This window comes from Pseudochaenichthys georgianus, chromosome 7 (assembly GCF_902827115.2).
Source record: "Pseudochaenichthys georgianus chromosome 7, fPseGeo1.2, whole genome shotgun sequence".
NCBI classification, from domain to species: Eukaryota; Metazoa; Chordata; class Actinopteri; order Perciformes; family Channichthyidae; genus Pseudochaenichthys; species Pseudochaenichthys georgianus.
This window is the reverse complement of record NC_047509.1, coordinates 32,741,526-32,760,312: the sequence shown is the minus strand read 5'-3', so window position 1 is coordinate 32,760,312 and position 18,787 is coordinate 32,741,526. Positions and strand designations below refer to the sequence as shown.

General features: G+C 41.1%; 1 protein-coding gene across 1 annotated transcript in view; it reads left to right on the top strand.

The window, feature by feature from the left end:
- The window catches only part of ctnnbl1 (catenin, beta like 1), a 62,641-nt gene that overhangs the window by 3,819 nt on the left and 40,035 nt on the right, over positions 1-18,787 (top strand). Inside the window, exons 2-10 of the mRNA XM_034087364.1 lie at positions 1,538-1,765; positions 3,607-3,713; positions 4,388-4,527; positions 5,601-5,698; positions 9,064-9,157; positions 11,282-11,373; positions 12,780-12,852; positions 15,039-15,097; positions 15,562-15,710. Coding sequence (XP_033943255.1) covers positions 1,538-1,765; positions 3,607-3,713; positions 4,388-4,527; positions 5,601-5,698; positions 9,064-9,157; positions 11,282-11,373; positions 12,780-12,852; positions 15,039-15,097; positions 15,562-15,710 — 1,040 coding nt within the window. The remainder of the gene's footprint in view (positions 1-1,537; positions 1,766-3,606; positions 3,714-4,387; positions 4,528-5,600; positions 5,699-9,063; positions 9,158-11,281; positions 11,374-12,779; positions 12,853-15,038; positions 15,098-15,561; positions 15,711-18,787) is intronic.

Genomic DNA, 18,787 nt, shown 5'->3' with positions numbered 1-18,787 from the left:
ATAAACAGAAGGGCAACCATGACAACCTTCTTCTTCGCTGCTTTTGTGGAGGAAGTTACAGCGCCACCTACAGGCTCCTGCATATGTACTGCAGCTTCTCCAGCGGTTGGAGCTAAACGGAGCGGTCTCGTGTGGGCAGACACTATCCGGATAATTATTGCATGTGGACGGAAGCCGTTTGCGATTGCGTTTGCGTTAATCCTATGCGTTTAGCCGTTTTCGTCCTCGTGGGGCCGCAGCCTCAGCAGGTCTGCGCTGCCTGCACTATATGACGAATGCCGTGGGGAAGTTGAGAGAGATGTGGCTTCAGCTGACTACTTTGCTACCACAACAGACCTATGGTCTAGCCCTGGGGTGCCCAACCAGTCGATCGTGAGATGTGTCTAAAAATAGAACAACAATATTCTGTTTTATCGTTAATGTCCTGTAACATAATCTTCCTGTGCCAGAATAATGCACTTGAACGCATCACAGCTTTGTGATTGGCCGGCGTCACCCCATGTGTCGGGGCGTGGCTGAGGGTCTTCAGTACAGGTGGCTTGTCACCTGCCTGCGCTCATCTCTGAAACCAGACCATGTAAACAAAAAATCTTTAAGAGATGACATGAGCAGCCCTACCAGCATTTGCCATGGTGGCCTAAACATTTTTATTTGGTCTTAAATTGTAGTTCAACATTTATTTCCTGTTACTTCTGGACAATGACGGTTGGCCAGCCTTCAACGTTTAACTGAGTGGAATATGTTGAATATGTTTTACCAAAATGTTGGCTATATATTAAGGAGTTTTCAGTAGGTCGTGAATCATATTTGATTTAATTTATTTTGGTCTAATTTATTTTTATTTATCATATTAATAATATATGTTTAGTATGGTTTTGGAAGTGCGCTCCAACATATTTGTTGATCTTGTTTATTGGTAAAATATTATTTGTTTTAAAGTTCAATAAATGGTCAATGAATAATCGTCAAAATAATCGTTATATCAATTATTGACCCAAATAATCGTGATTATGATTTTTGCCATAATCGCACAGCCCTAACACACACGCACACACACTTTGTATTGTATTATTGTATGAGAGAGGTTCCAGGTTGAATTGAGGCGAATATTTGTAATGTTCAGAGGTTGTTGCGTTTAATATTCATGAGGATATTTGTCATTGTTCAAATGATAATAAACATTTGCATAAAGCATATTTGTCCACTCATATGTTGCTAAGAGTATTATAAACTTGAAAAATATCCCTCTAAGGTACATTTAGAACAGATAAAAAAATGTGCGATTAATCACGATTTAACTATGGACAGTCATGCGATTAAATATTTTAATCGACTGACAGTCCTAATATATATGTAAAAAAAAATGTTAAAAAAAAATCGCAGGCTTTGCGATTTCATAATCGCATCATTTAAAATCACGATTTCGATTTAAAATCGATTAATCGTTCAGCCCTATCCCTGTATATACTGTACTCTCCAAATAAACAATCTACCCGTTTACACTCATTACATTTCACCATCTGCTTTCATCCCGCAGCCTGATAGAGGAGCGAAGCGCAACAGGGACGGGGATGGAGGGGCAGCGGGCGCAGATGAGGACTCCAGAGGAGGGAAGCAGCACAAAGGGCTCAGTGCCAGGGAAATGGCCAGATACCGGGAAGCAGGAATAGAAGGAGGGGGAGAAATGAGGGACTATGATGATCTGTCCCAAGACAGGAAGAGGATCCTGGAGAAACTGATGGACCGGGATGAAGATGAACCTGAGGTGGGTTTTTGTTTTGTTTGTCTCTCTGCAAGTGCTTTTGGTTTAAAATAAACCCTCTGTCACACTATGTACCTTATTATCACTCTAATTGTGTCTCATCATGACACTCGTTGCTCTTTAATATGAATAACAGTTATCATTTAAAAACCCCAATTTATTGTGCATTTTCAGGTGTGGTTGCTATTTTCTCATTGTGGCTTCAGTTTATTTGTTCTACTTTAGATAACAAATAATGGAACCCTTTCTTATTCATTAGTGAGCAAAAGTCATCATAGACTCATTATTATTATTTTTCTTATGGGAAAGTGTGAGGTTAGCATGTTGTGCCCATAGTTTCAAAACCAGAGTGGAATTATTATTACAGGGGTAGACATTAAGGCCTCCAGGCCAGTAGATTTTCATTATCACTGGCCGCGGGGCCAGTGATCGGTCCGATTTTAGGAATTATGACGCTAACCTCCTCTAGGGGGGTGTTCTCCCCCGGGAAGATTTTATTTAAATGTTGAAGTTAAAAGCATCAATCTGGTGCACTTTGAGAGCAACATTAAGAGATCTATGGATACATCTCTCAACACCCATATGAAACAGAACTGTAAACAGATTTTCTTTATGGATATTTTACAAATCACTCTCCTTTCAAACTGTATTCTTAATAACAACTTTTTTTTACTGTCATATAGTATTGTATACCTGTTTACTTTATTCTCTTATTTTTTATAATGATCATATAAAGATGTGCCTTTACCTCACTGGTTGTAGAAAAAGCTTCTTATATTCGTTAGCATAGCTAGCTAACCAGATGCCAATAACAACAAAGTTATTGACTGTATGATCAGTATGACAGATCGCCACTGGGCTTACAACTAAAGACACAGCCACGCAAAAACTGTAGCATGTATACAGCTCCTTATGGGTACTGCAATTTGTGGAAGTGGCGGAGCGGCGTTCTGGTGCTCTCCGTCAGAACTGCATCCCTGTCAGACGAGGTGTGTGTGTGTGTGTGTGTGTGTGTGTGTGTGTGTGTGTGTGTGTGTGTGTGTGTGTGTGTGTGTGTGTGTGTGTGTGTGTGTGTGTGTGTGTGTGTGTGTGTGTGTGTGTGTGTGTGTGTGTGTGTGTGTGTGTGTGTGTGTGTGTGTGTGTGTGTGTGTGTGTGTGTGTGTGTGTGTGTGTGTGTGGACTTCTCCTACAATGTCTGGCTACCTGCATAAAGTCAAGTGCTCGGCGCAGTTGTGGCGAAATGTCGCTCCTCTGTTTTCATTTAAACCGCTCCTTATATCCGTTAGCGCAGCTAGCTAGCACCAGATGCTAACAACAACAATGCACGTAAGGTCTCTCTCTCGCTCGCTCGGGCCACACATACACACACCCTCCCGGTCCTCCAGATGGCCTGCCGGTGAGCGTGGAAGTGTGGTCTGCCACAAGCGGGCGGCAGGAGCGGGGCTGTCAGCATCAGCTTGTAGATGGTATTTTAAACTCGATGCGCTCTGAAACTACGGGGCGGCCAAGGAAAACAATTTGTTAAAATAATTAGTGGCGTACATTTTTTTTATTATCGGTTATCGGTCTTGAGAAGCAGGAAGGTATCGGTTTCAAAAAACCAATATCGTGCATCCCTAAAAACTACTGTGATTAACTGTCTGCCACTCTACAGGCTTTTAAGCCATCAGGCTTTAACATTTCCAGTGAAAGTGATTATAGAAAGAAACTTCTGGCTCTAACCACATAATCAGGCTGACGCTATCCCTGTGTCTGTTGTGTTTGCAGCAGTTACCTCAGTAAAAGGATTGTTGTGCTTTTCTAAACTTTTCCTTCCTTCTTCTTCTCATGTGCCAATCACACAGGCAGAGCCGGTGGATGAGAGTTCAGTGAAGAAAATGATCCTGACCTTTGAGAAAAGGTCGTACAAAAACCAGGAGCTGAGGATTAAGTTTCCAGACAACCCAGAGAAGTAAGCCCACTACCGACAAAGCTTTGCTGTCTTTGTCATATATAAGGGTTTCATTAAAACCCATTTAACATGGATTACTTTTGAATTAATCCAACTTTCATGTGGATTTAAGAATTTTTTTGCAAATGCTATTATACATTTTCTGGTAAATGTATGTAGTATGCCTCACTGTAACCGATGTATATAAAAGAGCAACACTTAAAGGCAGGGTAGGTGATTTTTGAGAAACCAGCTCGAGTGCGCTATAATTTGAAAATACACAGCCGGAAAAAATCTGCCACTTCCTTACAGAGCCCCTCCTCCAACACACACAAACGCGCACATGACCAATGAGGGCACGAGATAAGTATGTGCACAGATGGAAGGCTGACAGGCAGGTAGGCCATCCAGTTACTTTAGCCGGGCCGGCTAAAATGATTGGTCGTGCTTTTTACAGCGCTACGGCTTCCACAGATGAAATGTTTTAATGGATTTTTTGTCAAAGCACTTAAGATATTCATTGCTATCGGGATGTTAAGAGCATTCCATGGAATATAACAAAAAGTGTATCTCGAGCCGGTTTCTCAAACTTACCTACCCCACCTTTAATAACACAATTGATCTACTGCACTTTGAGTGAAATGGTAACCTGTAATTCTAAAATGCTAACCAATATGTTTCACTCCTCAAACCAGGTTCATGGAGACTGAGCTGGATCTGAACGACGTCATCCAGGAGATGCACGTGATCGCCACCATGCCGGACCTCTACCACCTGCTGGTGGAGCTCAATGCTGTCCACTCACTGCTGGGCCTCCTCAGCCATGAAAACACTGATATCCTTTCTATTATAGAGTGATCGTTTCATATCTATCCGTTCACCCTGTATACAGAATTTGGTGTTTAACATTGGTCTTAAAGGATTAGCGTCGTAGTATTTTTCTTGTCAAATTAAATGAAAAACAATACATACATTACATACAAGTATTGACTGTACAGCCAAAGCCTGAAACTATATTTTCTGTTACACAAAGCTCCAAAAACATGGCCACTTTAGTTTATTTTAAATCAATTCCACATTCAAGCGCACCAAACTCGAGCTGAAAATATTAACCAAAATATTAATCTTTTACTTAATTCAGTTATACAATGTTGAAATAACTGCAGCTTTTATATAAAAAAAAATCCACAGGTGGGGAGGGGAGTCAGAAATCTTTTAGAGTTAGACTTGCCACAAAAAGCTTAATCATTTAGTATGCATAGCACTTTCATTAAAACTATGCAAAGCACCATTGGGCTGTGATTAACATCCATCGTCGCTAATTATACACTAGGGATTTAGTGAAAACATCTATAGGAGGTGTGATGTTATTCTAACTAGGCTAAGGAAAAGTGTTTAGGAAAAGCGTGACAGTTGAATTGTCAAATAAAAAAAATCCGTCCGGTATCTTTTCCTGACCACTTTTGCTTAACCTCTCTGAAAACGTTGTGGGGTTAGAAAATATGAAAATTCACCAGACTTAGGGAAAGACAACCACGATGCTAAGAGGACACAACTGCACTAACACTGGGTGACGTAATTATGTTGCGCCAGTTGATGTTTTGATTTGCTTCTGCTGTAGGAAATTAGTAACACCTGTGCTTTTCTGACCATGTCTTTTTCATACAAGTCAAAAATATGCTGGAAAAAAGCCCATGAATACAATGCGTCATTAAATCTCCTCCTGAGATGTTGGTGGTCTGGCTGCATTGTTGGTATGCTGATGCCACATTTTGACAAGAAAGACAAATCAATTTTGATCCTTTTTTATTTGTCAAACTGTCAATATTAACTGAGTGTTGTAGAAGTGCAACACTAAACTGGTTAACTAGTCTTTAAATACAAGCTTATATCCTTAGCGTGCGCCACATGTTGCCATAGCAGTGGTGGACCTGCTGCAGGAGCTGACAGATATCGACACGCTGCAGGAGAGCGAGGAAGGGGCCGAGGTGCTCATAGATTCTCTGGTGAGTTCAGGATCCTCATAAGGCTTTGCTAGTATTGATGAGGCAGCACTTTGTGGAGTCAATTATTTTTGAATATTGTAAAAATGATGTGTAAATGATACTTACATATTTTGTTCATCATGATCATTTTAATAAATTACCATCCGTATAAGAATTTTTGAAGCATAAATGCAATCGCTAAAGACGGCTAATGTTCGATAAGATGGCGCTTAGTAGTCTCATTCAGCCACTTGTTAGCAACCGCCATTTTTGAACACATAAAAGCTTCAGACATTCACCAGTGGTGGTAGTGAGGTAGTTTACGGACATGTTTTATGCCCTACAACACACATTTTTTAAATTACTTTAACGTGTTATAACCACAGATCTTGAATCAGGCTTCTAAAAAGAAACCCATTAAAAAGAATCTTGGGAAGAGGGAACCGGAAGCGCTAAAATGCTAACTTGTTTCCAGGTTTAAATAGCAGCACTTTATATGCTACTGCCTCGTGCTATCTTTCATAGTTAAATAATAATTAATTTAGATGTCTTTTGAGCTTTATGCAAATGGAAGTTATTTAAATAAATGTAAGATTGAATTCACAAAGAGACACTCAAAGTAATATCAACTCTATAATTATAGCATCTCCTCTCTCACTTTCTGTCAGTCCCCCTCCAAATATTCTCTCTGTCTGCTTCTCTTTCCTCTATTTAACCCTCTCCCTCTTTCTGTCGATGTCACCCTGTCTATATGAACTATGGAAGATTGTTGACACCCCATTATGCGCACTGACATTTCGAGCGACACAGACAAAGGTCAAACAACTACGATAACGTGCTGATTTTCATATAACGGGGGGAAGAAGTGTGTGTGCTCCTTGACGGCCCTCACTGTGACACTATATCAAATAATCTGTTTGCTTGAGGGGGCAGAGTTTGTGCCAGGCGACATCCTGCTGTCTTCCATCAGAGTGCTTGTTATTTTCTAAATAAATTACTTGATTTGATAATGATGTTTCAAGGGTATTTGGGAACAGGAAATGAATGGTTTTAGTGTGTCAGTGTTGAGCCAATTTACCTGCAGGTACTGGGTTGATTAGAAGTACAGCACTGCTATATTTATATATGTTTGTGTTTTTATGTCTAAGAAGTAGCTTGAAACTGTGAGGGTTCAAGACATGTAGTGGAATTAATGTATTTGTAGCATAACATGGAAATACTCAAGTACAAATATGTCATAACAATAATTGTCTTCAGTAAATGTATTATTTTCTAGCAGAGTCCTACATATTTTTCTCTTTACATTACACGGAGTAAATTACACTTAATAAGAACACATCATTAACCCAATGGTTGGTTTCTTTAAAGGCAAAGGAGAGAGTTTTCAGAGCAGGGAGGATGTGAGCCTCTCGGAGGAGCGCTGATTATGACCTGGCTGACCAGCCCAGAAAGGAGGAGGCGTGGTGTGACACTGTGTGGGCAGCTGTCTGCCACTCTGCTATTTATCATCACTCCTACAAACACCTCCTCTCACAGATCTATTGCTGCAACCTACACCAACAGACTATTTTACATTATAATGGCAATAAAAGAAGCGCATAATTACATTTGCTTAAGATATATTGTAAGTTGAAATAAAGTAATTACAGTTTAGGAGACGAGATTTAAAAGATGGAATCAAATCTTAAAGGGTCAGTTATGCAATCCTGCAAAATTGCATATTTTTCCTGTTACCTGTACTTACTAAGGGTTGGCTTACTTACCTGCACGTTTATTGCTGTTTTGAGTTTGTATCATTATGTTTTCACTTAAAAGTGTAATGACATGTTTGCTTGTGAGGTGACATGTGTTGGAGATGTTGGCCATGTCTTCCTTGTAATGTAATGAAATGTAATGGAACCAGATAGACCTCTGCTTGTGTTGCTCTAAGTCTTACACTGACTTGTGTCCTCTAGTATGCAAGGTAAAGGGGATACAAGTTGGAGATGACAAAATGTCTTGCTGATTATTTTTTGACTAAGATTTGAGGATTCATTGAAGTGAATCATCTTAAAAGAAGCCCTATAAAGCTTTTTGGCTTATCCCTTTACTGTAGTGTGTTGTTGGTGGTCTGCAGAGGCTAAAATCCCTGTGTCACAACAGAGCAGGCAAACTTACCAATCAGAGCAGACTGGGCTCTGGTTTCAGACAGAGGGTGAAAAGAGGTGCTGCAGCACAGGCAGTATGAGAGAAATAAAGGGCTTTTTGAACATTAAAGCATGTAAACATGTCACAATGGAGACACTAAAAACAAATCTGAACATGAGCATAAAAGTACCCCATTAAATAAAGACTGCAGGATGAACTTGTAAAGAGAATGGCCTCAGAAAAGATGGTGCCAGCAGCGTGGTCACATCTGTGCTCCGGTTGTTTGTCATTGACCACCATCCTTCCTGATCAAGCTTCAATTATTCATTCATTGCTTCAAAAAGAATGTCCATCACAGGAAGGCATGAATGTCATAAAGCCTTATCAGAAATGCTCCAGTTCATGGGTGTGATTTGCTCGTGGTCCAGACAGTAGCTCAACTAGGATAAAGGCATAAGAGCAGCCTAGTCACCATGCAATGGAGCGCCTAAACCATGCTCCTCTTTGCAGCTGCTTCCAAGGGCAAAAGGTTCCAGGGCAGAAAGTCCCTGCTGCATCCATTTCTCTGTCCTCGTTGCTGTAAGCTCCAGCTCCTCTGTCTTTGTAGCCAGAAGGCCAGGTGCTATCCTTGATAAGACGAATCGAAATGATGCAAGGCGGTCTCCGGTGGCTCATAAATCGCTGTCAACTGTCCTTTTTCTTCCATCTGTAACGCTACTTTAATGCCGCCAGACGGCACCCCGCAAGCTCTGTTTGGCGATGACTAACATCTCGCCTCGACTGATAACACTCATTTTCACAGAAGCTCAGACAGGAAACACGTTTATTTGTTCTGCCAAGACTGAGGCGTTAAAGTGAACATTCACTTTGTCATGTGTCATGCCGCTGCATTGTTTTACCCTGTTAGAAATGTGTTTGTCAGTTTTACTCTCAAACATTACATCATGTTGCAAAAACATATAGAAAGAATTGAGGTGACAGACTTCAGACACAGTGGAAAACATTGGCGGTGGTGAGATTTTATTTCATGTGTATTTCATTGGAACACATTTTGCACTCCAAAAGCCCTTCTACAGTAAGTGTACCTCCATGGATACCAACTCGATAAACACATCTTTTTGGGGATATTAATCTACGAAACTCTGACAAAGTTTAATGGCACCTATGTTGAGTTAGTAGTTTCATTCCTGTTGAGCTTAAATGTTATTCTCAAAGTGGTAAACGTGTCGCAGCCTGACTTTCTGTTTTTGTGTCTGCAGTTGGAGGGGCAGGTGGTGGCCTTGCTGGTGCAGAGTATGGAGAGGCTGGATGAACAGGTGAAGGAGGAGGCAGATGGCATCTATAACACACTGGGTAAGGACATGTACACCATAACAGTGACTCTTCTACGGTGGCCGACAGGTGCAAACACGTTACAGCGCCTTTACAAGAGCTGCACTTTCAAAAACGATGCAAATATATATATAAAACAAAAATATGCAAAAAATAAATACAAATGAAGAAACATCTTCGCAACTTGACGAAACATGCGCCGCAACAGAATCAGGGACACTAAAAAGTGATGCACACAGGTGGGACCGGAATGCTTGTTGACTTGTAAACCTACCTGGTAGTAAAGCTCTTTCTGATTCTAATGGACGTTTTTTGGGCCGGTCTAACGCTGTTGCACCTGTCAGCCACCGCACTCTTTGAATACAGAAACAAAAGTGCCGTTTTATTATTATCTCAGTTCCCCAAAATGCGCTGATACAGATTGGAATTATAGCATTGAACAAAGCATAGCATATAAACTGACCGTACTGAGGCTTGGATAAGGATAGCAGCTAGTTTGAAATAATCAGACAATCCCTTCAAGAGATCTTTAGATGTGTATGAGCCAGTGTTAGCACGCCTTGCTAGCAAATGTCCAAGTGACAGCAAAATAAATCCAACAGTGACTCTCTTTGTGCTCTGTCCGACAAAAAATATATTGACATGGAAATGAATAGCACCATGAAAAACTACCCCCGTATTTTATGAAGCTTTTATTCTGCCACTCACCAGTGGTAATACTGAGGGCATATAAGCTGATACTGATCCAATCAGGGCTCTCGACTAACTTTTTTCACCATCCTCCCGGAACCGTGTGTGTGTGTGTGTGTGTGTGTGTGTGTGTGTGTGTGTGTGTGTGTGTGTGTGTGTGTGTGTGTGTGTGTGTGTGTGTGTGTGTGTGTGTGTGTGTGTGTGTGTGTGTGTGTGTGTGTGTGTGTGTGTGTGTGTGTGTGTGTGTGTGTGTGTGTGTGTGTGTGTGTGTGTGTGTGTGTGTGTGTGTGTGTGTGTGTGTGTGTGTGTGTGTGTGTGTGTGTGTGTGACACACATGATGCACAGAGCCTGTGCATCTTCTATTCACGTTTGTGATATCAAGGGAGCTCTCCTAAGCCTTTTGTCTGCCTTGGCTGCTCTCTGCTCTGAGCCTGCTGTCCACCAGGGTGCTGTCTGTCTGCTCGCTTTGAATCCCTGATAAAGGCCCATCCTCTTCCTCCCCCAGCACCCCCCCTCTCATAATTTCTCTATCATCCACAGCTCTCCAGATGTTGCTCTTTTATAATATGCATTTCCTTTTTATTCTCTCCCAACCCTCTACAGTTTTCGTTCTGCTCTTGCTCCCAGCAGCCTTCCACCCATTTGCCTCCCTTCTGCTTTTCCCCTTTCTCTTTATTTACCTCCTCTATATCCCCTTGGTTTCCTTCCTCTCCCTCCTTTCATCACCAGCACACCACAATCTCTTTGTATCTCTCTGTCTGTCCCCTCCTGCTGCAGTCTGCTCTGATAGAGATATCATAGCAGAGACAGCTTTCTAATATAGATAGATAATGTTAGAAGTAGCCGGGACAGAAACCGCTATAAAAATATGACTGTTGCATTCCTTCCAAGTGTTTGCATAGCATCAGTTTGTACTAACTTATGACTGATAGTAATTTACAATCAGTCCTAGTTTATTTGTTCTTAGTACATACCTCTCCTTTCCTATAGTTATTCATTAGAGATGCTAGCCTAGAGAAAACATCAGCTAAAAAGCTTTTCCCTCCAATTAGATGACTTTGTTTGGTTTTGAGTTATTTACAAATGTCACCTGCCATTTGACCTGTGACCAGGCTTGGGGAGTAACGGATTACATCAGGATGTTTGCCTTTGCACACCATTTACATGCACAGAAGCCTATATAACACACAACAGATAGGGAAAACCCCAAAGAGCACAACGGGGCCTCTTAAAACGGGGATTGGCCATGCCTTGCTGCCTATTTAGATCAGAATCTGTACAGGTTATCGGTTGATTCTGATTGGTGCATGCATATTTTTGGATCTTTGTCAGAGAATTGTGTGTCTTTGTAGGATCTTTAAGCACCCAAAACTTGAAAGTTCAATTTAGATTTTCTTTCAAAGGTTCAAAAGGTTTGTCATATCATATACATTTATAATATTATGTTTTTCTCAGCTATCGTAGAAAACATGTCAGAGTTCAGACCGGGCCTTTGCACCGAGGCAGCTCAGCAGGGACTCATGCAGTGGCTGCTCAAGAGAATCAAGGTAAGAAAGTGGCCAAACGTTTGATAAAGTTGTATTTATTTGAAATACTTGTATTGTTTTTTAAAGCTATTGGTGATCTTGGTCCTAGTCTTTTAGCAGCTTTGCTTTTAACCTATGTACCCCTTAGAACCCTCCAGTCTACTGGTACTGGCCTTTAAATGATTCCAAAAGTTAAAACAAAGACCAACGGTAAAGCGCCTTTTTATTATTGAGTCCCTCGATTGTGGAGCAGCCTCCCAGCAGAGCTGAGGGAGGCAGAGAGCGTTTCTACTTTTAAGAGCAAACTCAAGACCCACCTTTTTATAATTCTGCTTTTAAAGGTGGGGTAGGTGAGTTTGAGAAACCGGCTCGAGATACACTTTGTTATATTCCATGGAATGCTCTTAACATCCCGATAGCAATGAATATCTTAAATGCTTTGACAAAAAATCCATAAAAAAAGTCATCTGTGGAAGCCGTAATACTGTAAAAAGCACGACCAATCATCTGAGCCGGCCCGGCTAAAGTAACTGGATGGCCTACCTGCCTGTCAGCCTTCCATCTGTGCACAAACTTATCTCGTGCCCTCACTGGTCATGTGCGCTTTCGTGTGTGTTGGAGGAGGGGCTCTGTAAAGAAGTGGCAGATTTTTTCCGGCTATGTATTTTCAAATGGCGCACTCGAGCTGGTTTCTCCAAAATTACCTACCCCACCTTTAATTCAATAGTATTGATACTTATTTAATTTATTCTTGTTTTATTCAGTCCTGTGTTTATGACTTCTGTGTTTTAAATAAAAAATGTATGTGTTGCTGATTATTGTTTTTTGGGTTTGTTAAGCACTTTTGTGTATTAAAGTTTGATTTTATTATTTTTATATTATTTAGAGCTACATTTAGTCAATTAATGTGTGAAAAGAAAAATGATCGGCAACTAACACAAAAAACAAATATTTCTCTTGTTCAAGCCTTCGAATATGAACATTTGCTGATTGGCCTTTCTCAAAATGATGATATTATTCAGATGTTTAATAATCCCTAGATGTATTGATTAAGAAGAGAATCGCTTGTTGCAGCCCTGGTTGTTTTCTGAACATTTCCTGCAAAATGGCCTATTCCACAGTTAAGGGTAGTATTTGATGTCGTTTTAAGTCAGTTCTTCTTTAAAAAAAAACTACATTTGAAATAGATTAAAATAAAATGTGTGTGCAATGAAATGTTTATTTAAGTAACCTTTTACGGAAACATTTTCATGCATAAGTTAGAACATTAATTTCCTTTATACCATTTCCAAGCACAACGATGAGGCAGGAGGTTTGCTCCAATTAACAGAAAGTCTGTATATAAACTTTGTGATTGTTGTTATCCTCTGGTCTCTGGAGTTTCTGAAGAAGAGAGGTAATTGGATTTGGGTCTCTCCCCCTCTCAGGCAAAGATGCCGTTTGATGCTAACAAGCTGTACTGCAGTGAGATCCTGGCCATCCTGCTGCAGAACAATGACAGTAAGTGTGTCTCGCTAAATGCTTTGTGGCTCCAAATGATGTTAGTTTGTCTTCCACTCCTCTGTCCCCTCACAGCTTTCTCTAACAGAGAAACCACACTATCCATTTTCTCTCTGTGCTGTTTTATTTCTTATTTTCATTTTGTCACATATTTCATCTTTCCCTCCGCTGTCTCACTTATTTACTTCCTTGTTTATTTGCTGCCTCTGTACCCCTCCCTCAATAAAACCCCTGTAAAGCCTCATATAGCCATGGGACTATCTGGTCCTTGGATATGTTCTCATTAATGGTACAAGCCATATTGATATGCAGTGGGTGTCCTGTCTCTTTTTACAATCTTTCTCCTCCTCTTCACCAGCGCTGCCTTTATTCATCCTCTCCCTCCTTCCCTTCAAGAACAGAATACAATTTGAAAAAGTAATTTAAAAAAAAAAGGATAAGTGCTCTCATGAATAATCTTCTCTTTTTATAAGACTGGCAGTGTCTTGAAGTAAGAATAAAGCAAATCACAGACTACTATTAGAGGAGATGACAATTTGGGAAAATCCTTGATGTGCTAATTGAAATGTAATTATTGCGCCTTGCTGTCAAATTTGACTTAAACCCCCACTCTCAAAACCTCGCTGCATCTCATCCCTACTAATGATTTATTCCTGTAGATTCTTTCATTTTTTTCAATGAAATGCTTCGGTTTAACTTAAGAAAAGGATCTGAGAACTATAAAGGGGTCATATCAAATTTCAGAAAATGTTTCAGTTGGTTTAACAGCTCCAACTGTGGTCCTGCCCGTGGTGCTGATTTAATCGATTGTTTTTTCAACCAAGGAACTGCTGTTGTCTGTCATTCATGAAGCCAGACACATTTGTGCCCACTAAGTGAAAATAATTGTATTGTGTGACTTCAAAAATCATTGTAATATTCTGGCCAAGGAAGAATAACTTAGGGAGTGAGGCAGTACATTTTACACTGACCCAATTTATTTATTTCCAAAGGTTCCTTGAATGCTTTGTCTTTTGCGGCTTTCACACCAGCGCTTTTCAGTTTCTAGCTCCGAGCGGGAGCTTTTCTGGTTCAGCTCCGGTTTCCCTTTTCAGCTCCCGCTCTGTGCACACCGCCCACTGGCGCCCCAGAGCTGCCCTTGCTGCGTCATGACGTCACCGTTTACATCGCTGATTTGCTCCCAAACGGCAGCCATTACGGCAGCTCACAACAACAACAACAACTGCGTTGGGTCGATGATCGTGTTGCTTTTAATCACACGAAGCCAGAATAAATTGAATAACGACTTCTCCAACCTTATACTTTGCTCCAGAGTGCCGTGGTTCATTGTTTATTAATGTGTTTCTGCAGCATTTACCGACCGCTGCAGTGCTGGCTGCTCTTCCACAGGAGTTTATTCTCCCGTTAGCTCCCGTTAGCTCACACTGCAGCGGCCGCTCTAAAGTATTCACTGTCCGACTCACACAAGCAGCTGATGCATATCCCCAGTTCCCCTTAGCCTAAGTGAATGTGTGTCAGTCTGAATTGACACTGTTTGGTATCACAACGCTGTTATGAAAGTTTCTCTGGTATAAAACGGGTGATGTTAGCATAGCAACCGAAGCTAAACTGACTACTCTAATCCGATAGCTGCAATAATACAAAACAACACGTCTGCCTCTCTCCACAATGATCGATAACAGCGAACAGAATCACACGAAGCCTGGTTAGTGTTGCCTGACTTTATAAAGTGTGTTTATAGGCACTACTGCTTGTAGGCAGGCATAACAGTGTTTAGTTTCCTGCACGCCTCGACGTAAGCGACGTCACCTCTTAGCTCCAAAGCTCTTGCCTCTGGACCGACAATTTTTTGGAGCTGGAAATGAAGCGGATTCCGGAGCTAAGAGCCGGCGCAGCTCCGGTGTGAACTGGAAAACCCGGCGCTTTTCAGGCTCTAGCTCCGAGCCTGAGCTGAAAAGGCGCTGGTGTGAAAGGGGCATTTGTCGTGTGGCACTCATTCTCCCTCTCTTTTGTGTTTTTTGTGCCTCATTCTTTTATCCACTTATACATTTAATTCTCACACTGCTTTTGGTCCTTCCTTTCGCTTCCTAAATGTTTTTTCAACCATCCCATTTTAATCAGCCTGTAGTGCCATTACTCCCATTTGTATCTTTACCTCACTTTATATTGTATTCTCTTTTCCACAGATACCAGAGAACTTTTGGGCGAGATGGATGGCATTGATGTGTTACTGCAGCAACTATCTGTAAGATTCAGCTTCTACTCGCTATTTTTAGTTACCACTCCCCGCCATCCGTTGAGCCTCAAAGCATCAGTCATTTTTTTCAACATCTCTAGCTGTAACATGAGTAGTATACTGTCTGTATAATGGTGTTCTAACCTGTAGGTCCACACCAAGCCCATTCTAATGCTAAGCTAATATCTAACCCTATTCTTAGTATTTTAATATACCCCACTCACACACACCCAGAGCAGAAATTCAAATGATCACCATCCAAATTAGCTATTAAAAGTCCCATTAGTAGTGGCTCTCTAGCTAATGTTTCCGTCATGGTAGGCTTATTCCTTCTCATGATTACATTAGTAAATATCGCCCCCACACTCCCAAGTTACTCTAGTAAACAATATCACCAAGAATTTCCTTGTCACGTAAAAGCAACATGGCTGCCAGTGTTTCCTTTTCTAAATGCTCCCTTCCCTCCCTCTCAGGTGTTCAAACGGCACAACCCTTCCACGGCCGAGGAGCAGGAGATGATGGAGAACCTCTTCGACGCTCTGTGCTCCTGCCTCATGCTGGCAGCCAATCGGGACCGCTTCCTCAAAGGGGAGGGGCTTCAGCTCATGAATCTCATGCTCAGGTGAGACTGCAGTACGTTTAAGGAAATGCCACTAGTGGCGTCAGTCCTGCATCGGGTCGGGTACCCGACGGGTGCACGCAAAAAGAGTGATTCGCGGGTGGTATTTTTTCAAACATTTTTTTCCCGGTTCGGTTCTGGGTAAAACAAAGAAGATGCGGGTCGGGTCGCGGGTGTTGCATAATAAATATATTAAAAATAATAATAATTTAATTTAATGTTTAAATCCTCAGACCTCTCCACCGCGGGACCGCGCATAATCATAACCTCATTCTGCACTGCTGTCGCATCAATCTGCTGATGAGCGCGCCACGTTCGAAATGGCTGAGGTGAAGCTCTCTAGAAGAGAATACAGCATTTTCAATAACTCTTCCTCAAGAGCGAAATCCAACATCTGGAGGTTTTTGGTGTCATCCTCGATGGAGAAAAGAACCAACATCCCACGCTTTTTGAGCCAAATACGCAACTGCGTGTGTTAATAATTGCATGTTTTCACTGCTCATAGGATGTTCGGGTCGGTTTGCGGATCTTGTGCCGACGGGTCGGTATTGCATGTCGCGGGTGCGGGGCAATAGCGGGTCTTGAAAATCAGACCTGTGCAGGAATCTGAGTGGTGTTCACTCGTAGGCCACTTGTTGAGCTTTTGATCAGTTAAATACCCTGGCTGCATGAATTAGTATTTTGTGGCATTCAGGTGCTTACATTTGCAAACAAGATGACACACTTGACAGCACATTTCTCAACAGCAATGCTAGGAGTACACAAGTGCAATGCCACGCCATTCCAGTAAATATAGCAACTTTTTGCGTTAACTCTGTAAAAAAAAAACGGTGTTAAATACTTTTTTGCTGTGTAAAGAAATTCATTATCGTTGAACCTTGTGAGGTCGAGTATAAGTGTTTTTTTTGTGCTATTCAGCCTGCATGCTGCTTTCGCCATCAACCCTGTTTGTATATTATTTTTAAGAAATTCTGATAAGTACTGCTTCACACAGATTGTAGTTCAAATGCTAATTAGAAATGAATTAATTCAACTTCCAGTTAAATATATTTTCAGTTACCACATTTAAACATCAACATCCACAACTATGGTTACAATAGAGCTTCCTTGTTTGCATTTAAAAAATGTTTTGCACGAAATATACATTTTATGCACCTCTCACATGATCACTTGTTGCTTTCTTACTCTTCTTGATGGGCATCATTGCAGGCTACTGCTACAGTTATGGATTAACTGCTCATCAAGTATTTATGCTAAATTAGGTTGCTTTGCAGACAATATTTACAATGCTAGATTTAAAAAGAAACGCCAATGTAGACACAATTGACAATATTTGTTGTAATACTGCAGTTAATCAGTGTCAGTAGGTTTATTTTGCTAATACTTTACACCATTCCTAGAAACACAATTGCATTATGTATGAAGTATGTTCATGGTGTGATATTAACCTCTTACAACATACCAGTGTTGTAGTCAAGTCACCAATTCACGAGTCCAAGTCACTCTCGAGTCACCACTCTTCGAGTCCGAGTCACCAAGGGAGTCATAGTCGAGTCCAAGTCACCCAAGGAGTGTCCGAGTGGAGTCCGAGTCTTCATTACCCGTATTCGAGTCCAAGTCCGAGTCACAAGTCTTCACGTATTAACCTTCGTGGATATAGGTGTTGAAATGTAGCTGCTCCTCCACATTGCTTTTATCCTGTCATGTTATACTAATCTCTCTATTGAACTGCTGTGAAACGAGTTTGGCTACAATTCTTGCAATAGGTGCTATACAAATATAAAGATTATTACTAATATTATTATTATTAAATATAAATAAACTATATTTAAAATTAGTTACCTTTTAGGGAAGTGATTATATTTGTATGCAAATATTTTCCTATGGTAAAGTTTTCGTTTTGCACTTTTATTTTGATAGTAATAAGATCGGGACTCTTATTTTGAAGGAACTTTTACCGGTTAAATCGGTTTACTGATAAAGATTTAGCCACAGAAAGCACATGGCTTTGTGTTATCGTGTGTTCGGCTGCATCTTTATTTATTGATTAGATCACGTTACTCTGATGATAGTGTTCAAGACAGCCTATATGTCTGAACTCGATCCTTAGAGTAATGTGTTACGGAGCCTTCTCTTCAATATTGTTTCCACATAACGAGCATTTTGCGCTGCTCTTTTCCAATGTGGAAGCAGAATGTGTGAAAGCATACATCATGATGCGGGGTGTGTCTCTAGACATCTCTAGACTGGAATAGCGGGGCCCAGTAGTGAACTCACCTCGCAGGTGCACACGCCAGGATAGAGGACATCAGACTCCAGAGAAAATTAGCTCGAGTCCAAGTGGGAACGTCAATGTACGAGTCGAGTCCGAGTCATCGTGGGGGGGGAAATTCATGAGTCCAAGTCAGCGTACGCGATAATTCACGTGTCAGTGTCCGAGTCCAAGTCATCGTGCGCAAGAATTCACGAGTCCGAGTCGCATCAATCAGTGCGCGAGGTCGAGTCACGAGTCCCGAATCGGTACTCCATCTCTGCAACAAATTCAAGTCCTGCAGTAATGTAGATTTTACAATAAATTGATCTTCGTGCTTATATTCTCTAAAAGGAAAATCCAGGCTGGCCCTCGCTGCTCTTTTCCCTCAGTGCTTTCTGCACTGTGAAAATGTGAACACTAATGCACAGAACAGCACGGCGGTCCACTCTCTGCCTGCCGAGACTGCCAGTCCAATCAATCAACAGTCTGTGGAGCGCAGCAAGGCAGAGATGTGACCTTAAAAAGTCAAATGTAACATTTGTGATATTGGGCTATATAAATAAACATTGATTGATTGATAAAGACCCATTACACGCACTTATGAAACCTTCACAGACGCTACACCCCTAACGCTGATTATCACATCATTGGACACGTAGATTTAAGGCCTCGATCAATATCTCATTATTGGATGCAAAAACCCTTTTCTGTTGAATTGTCTGCTCGAGATACTGAAGAGGAAGAAGACAGAAGGGGGAGCAGGACAAAAGGGAAAATCAAGATATTATTATTATATTTTTTTAAATGAATTGTGAATTTGTAAGAA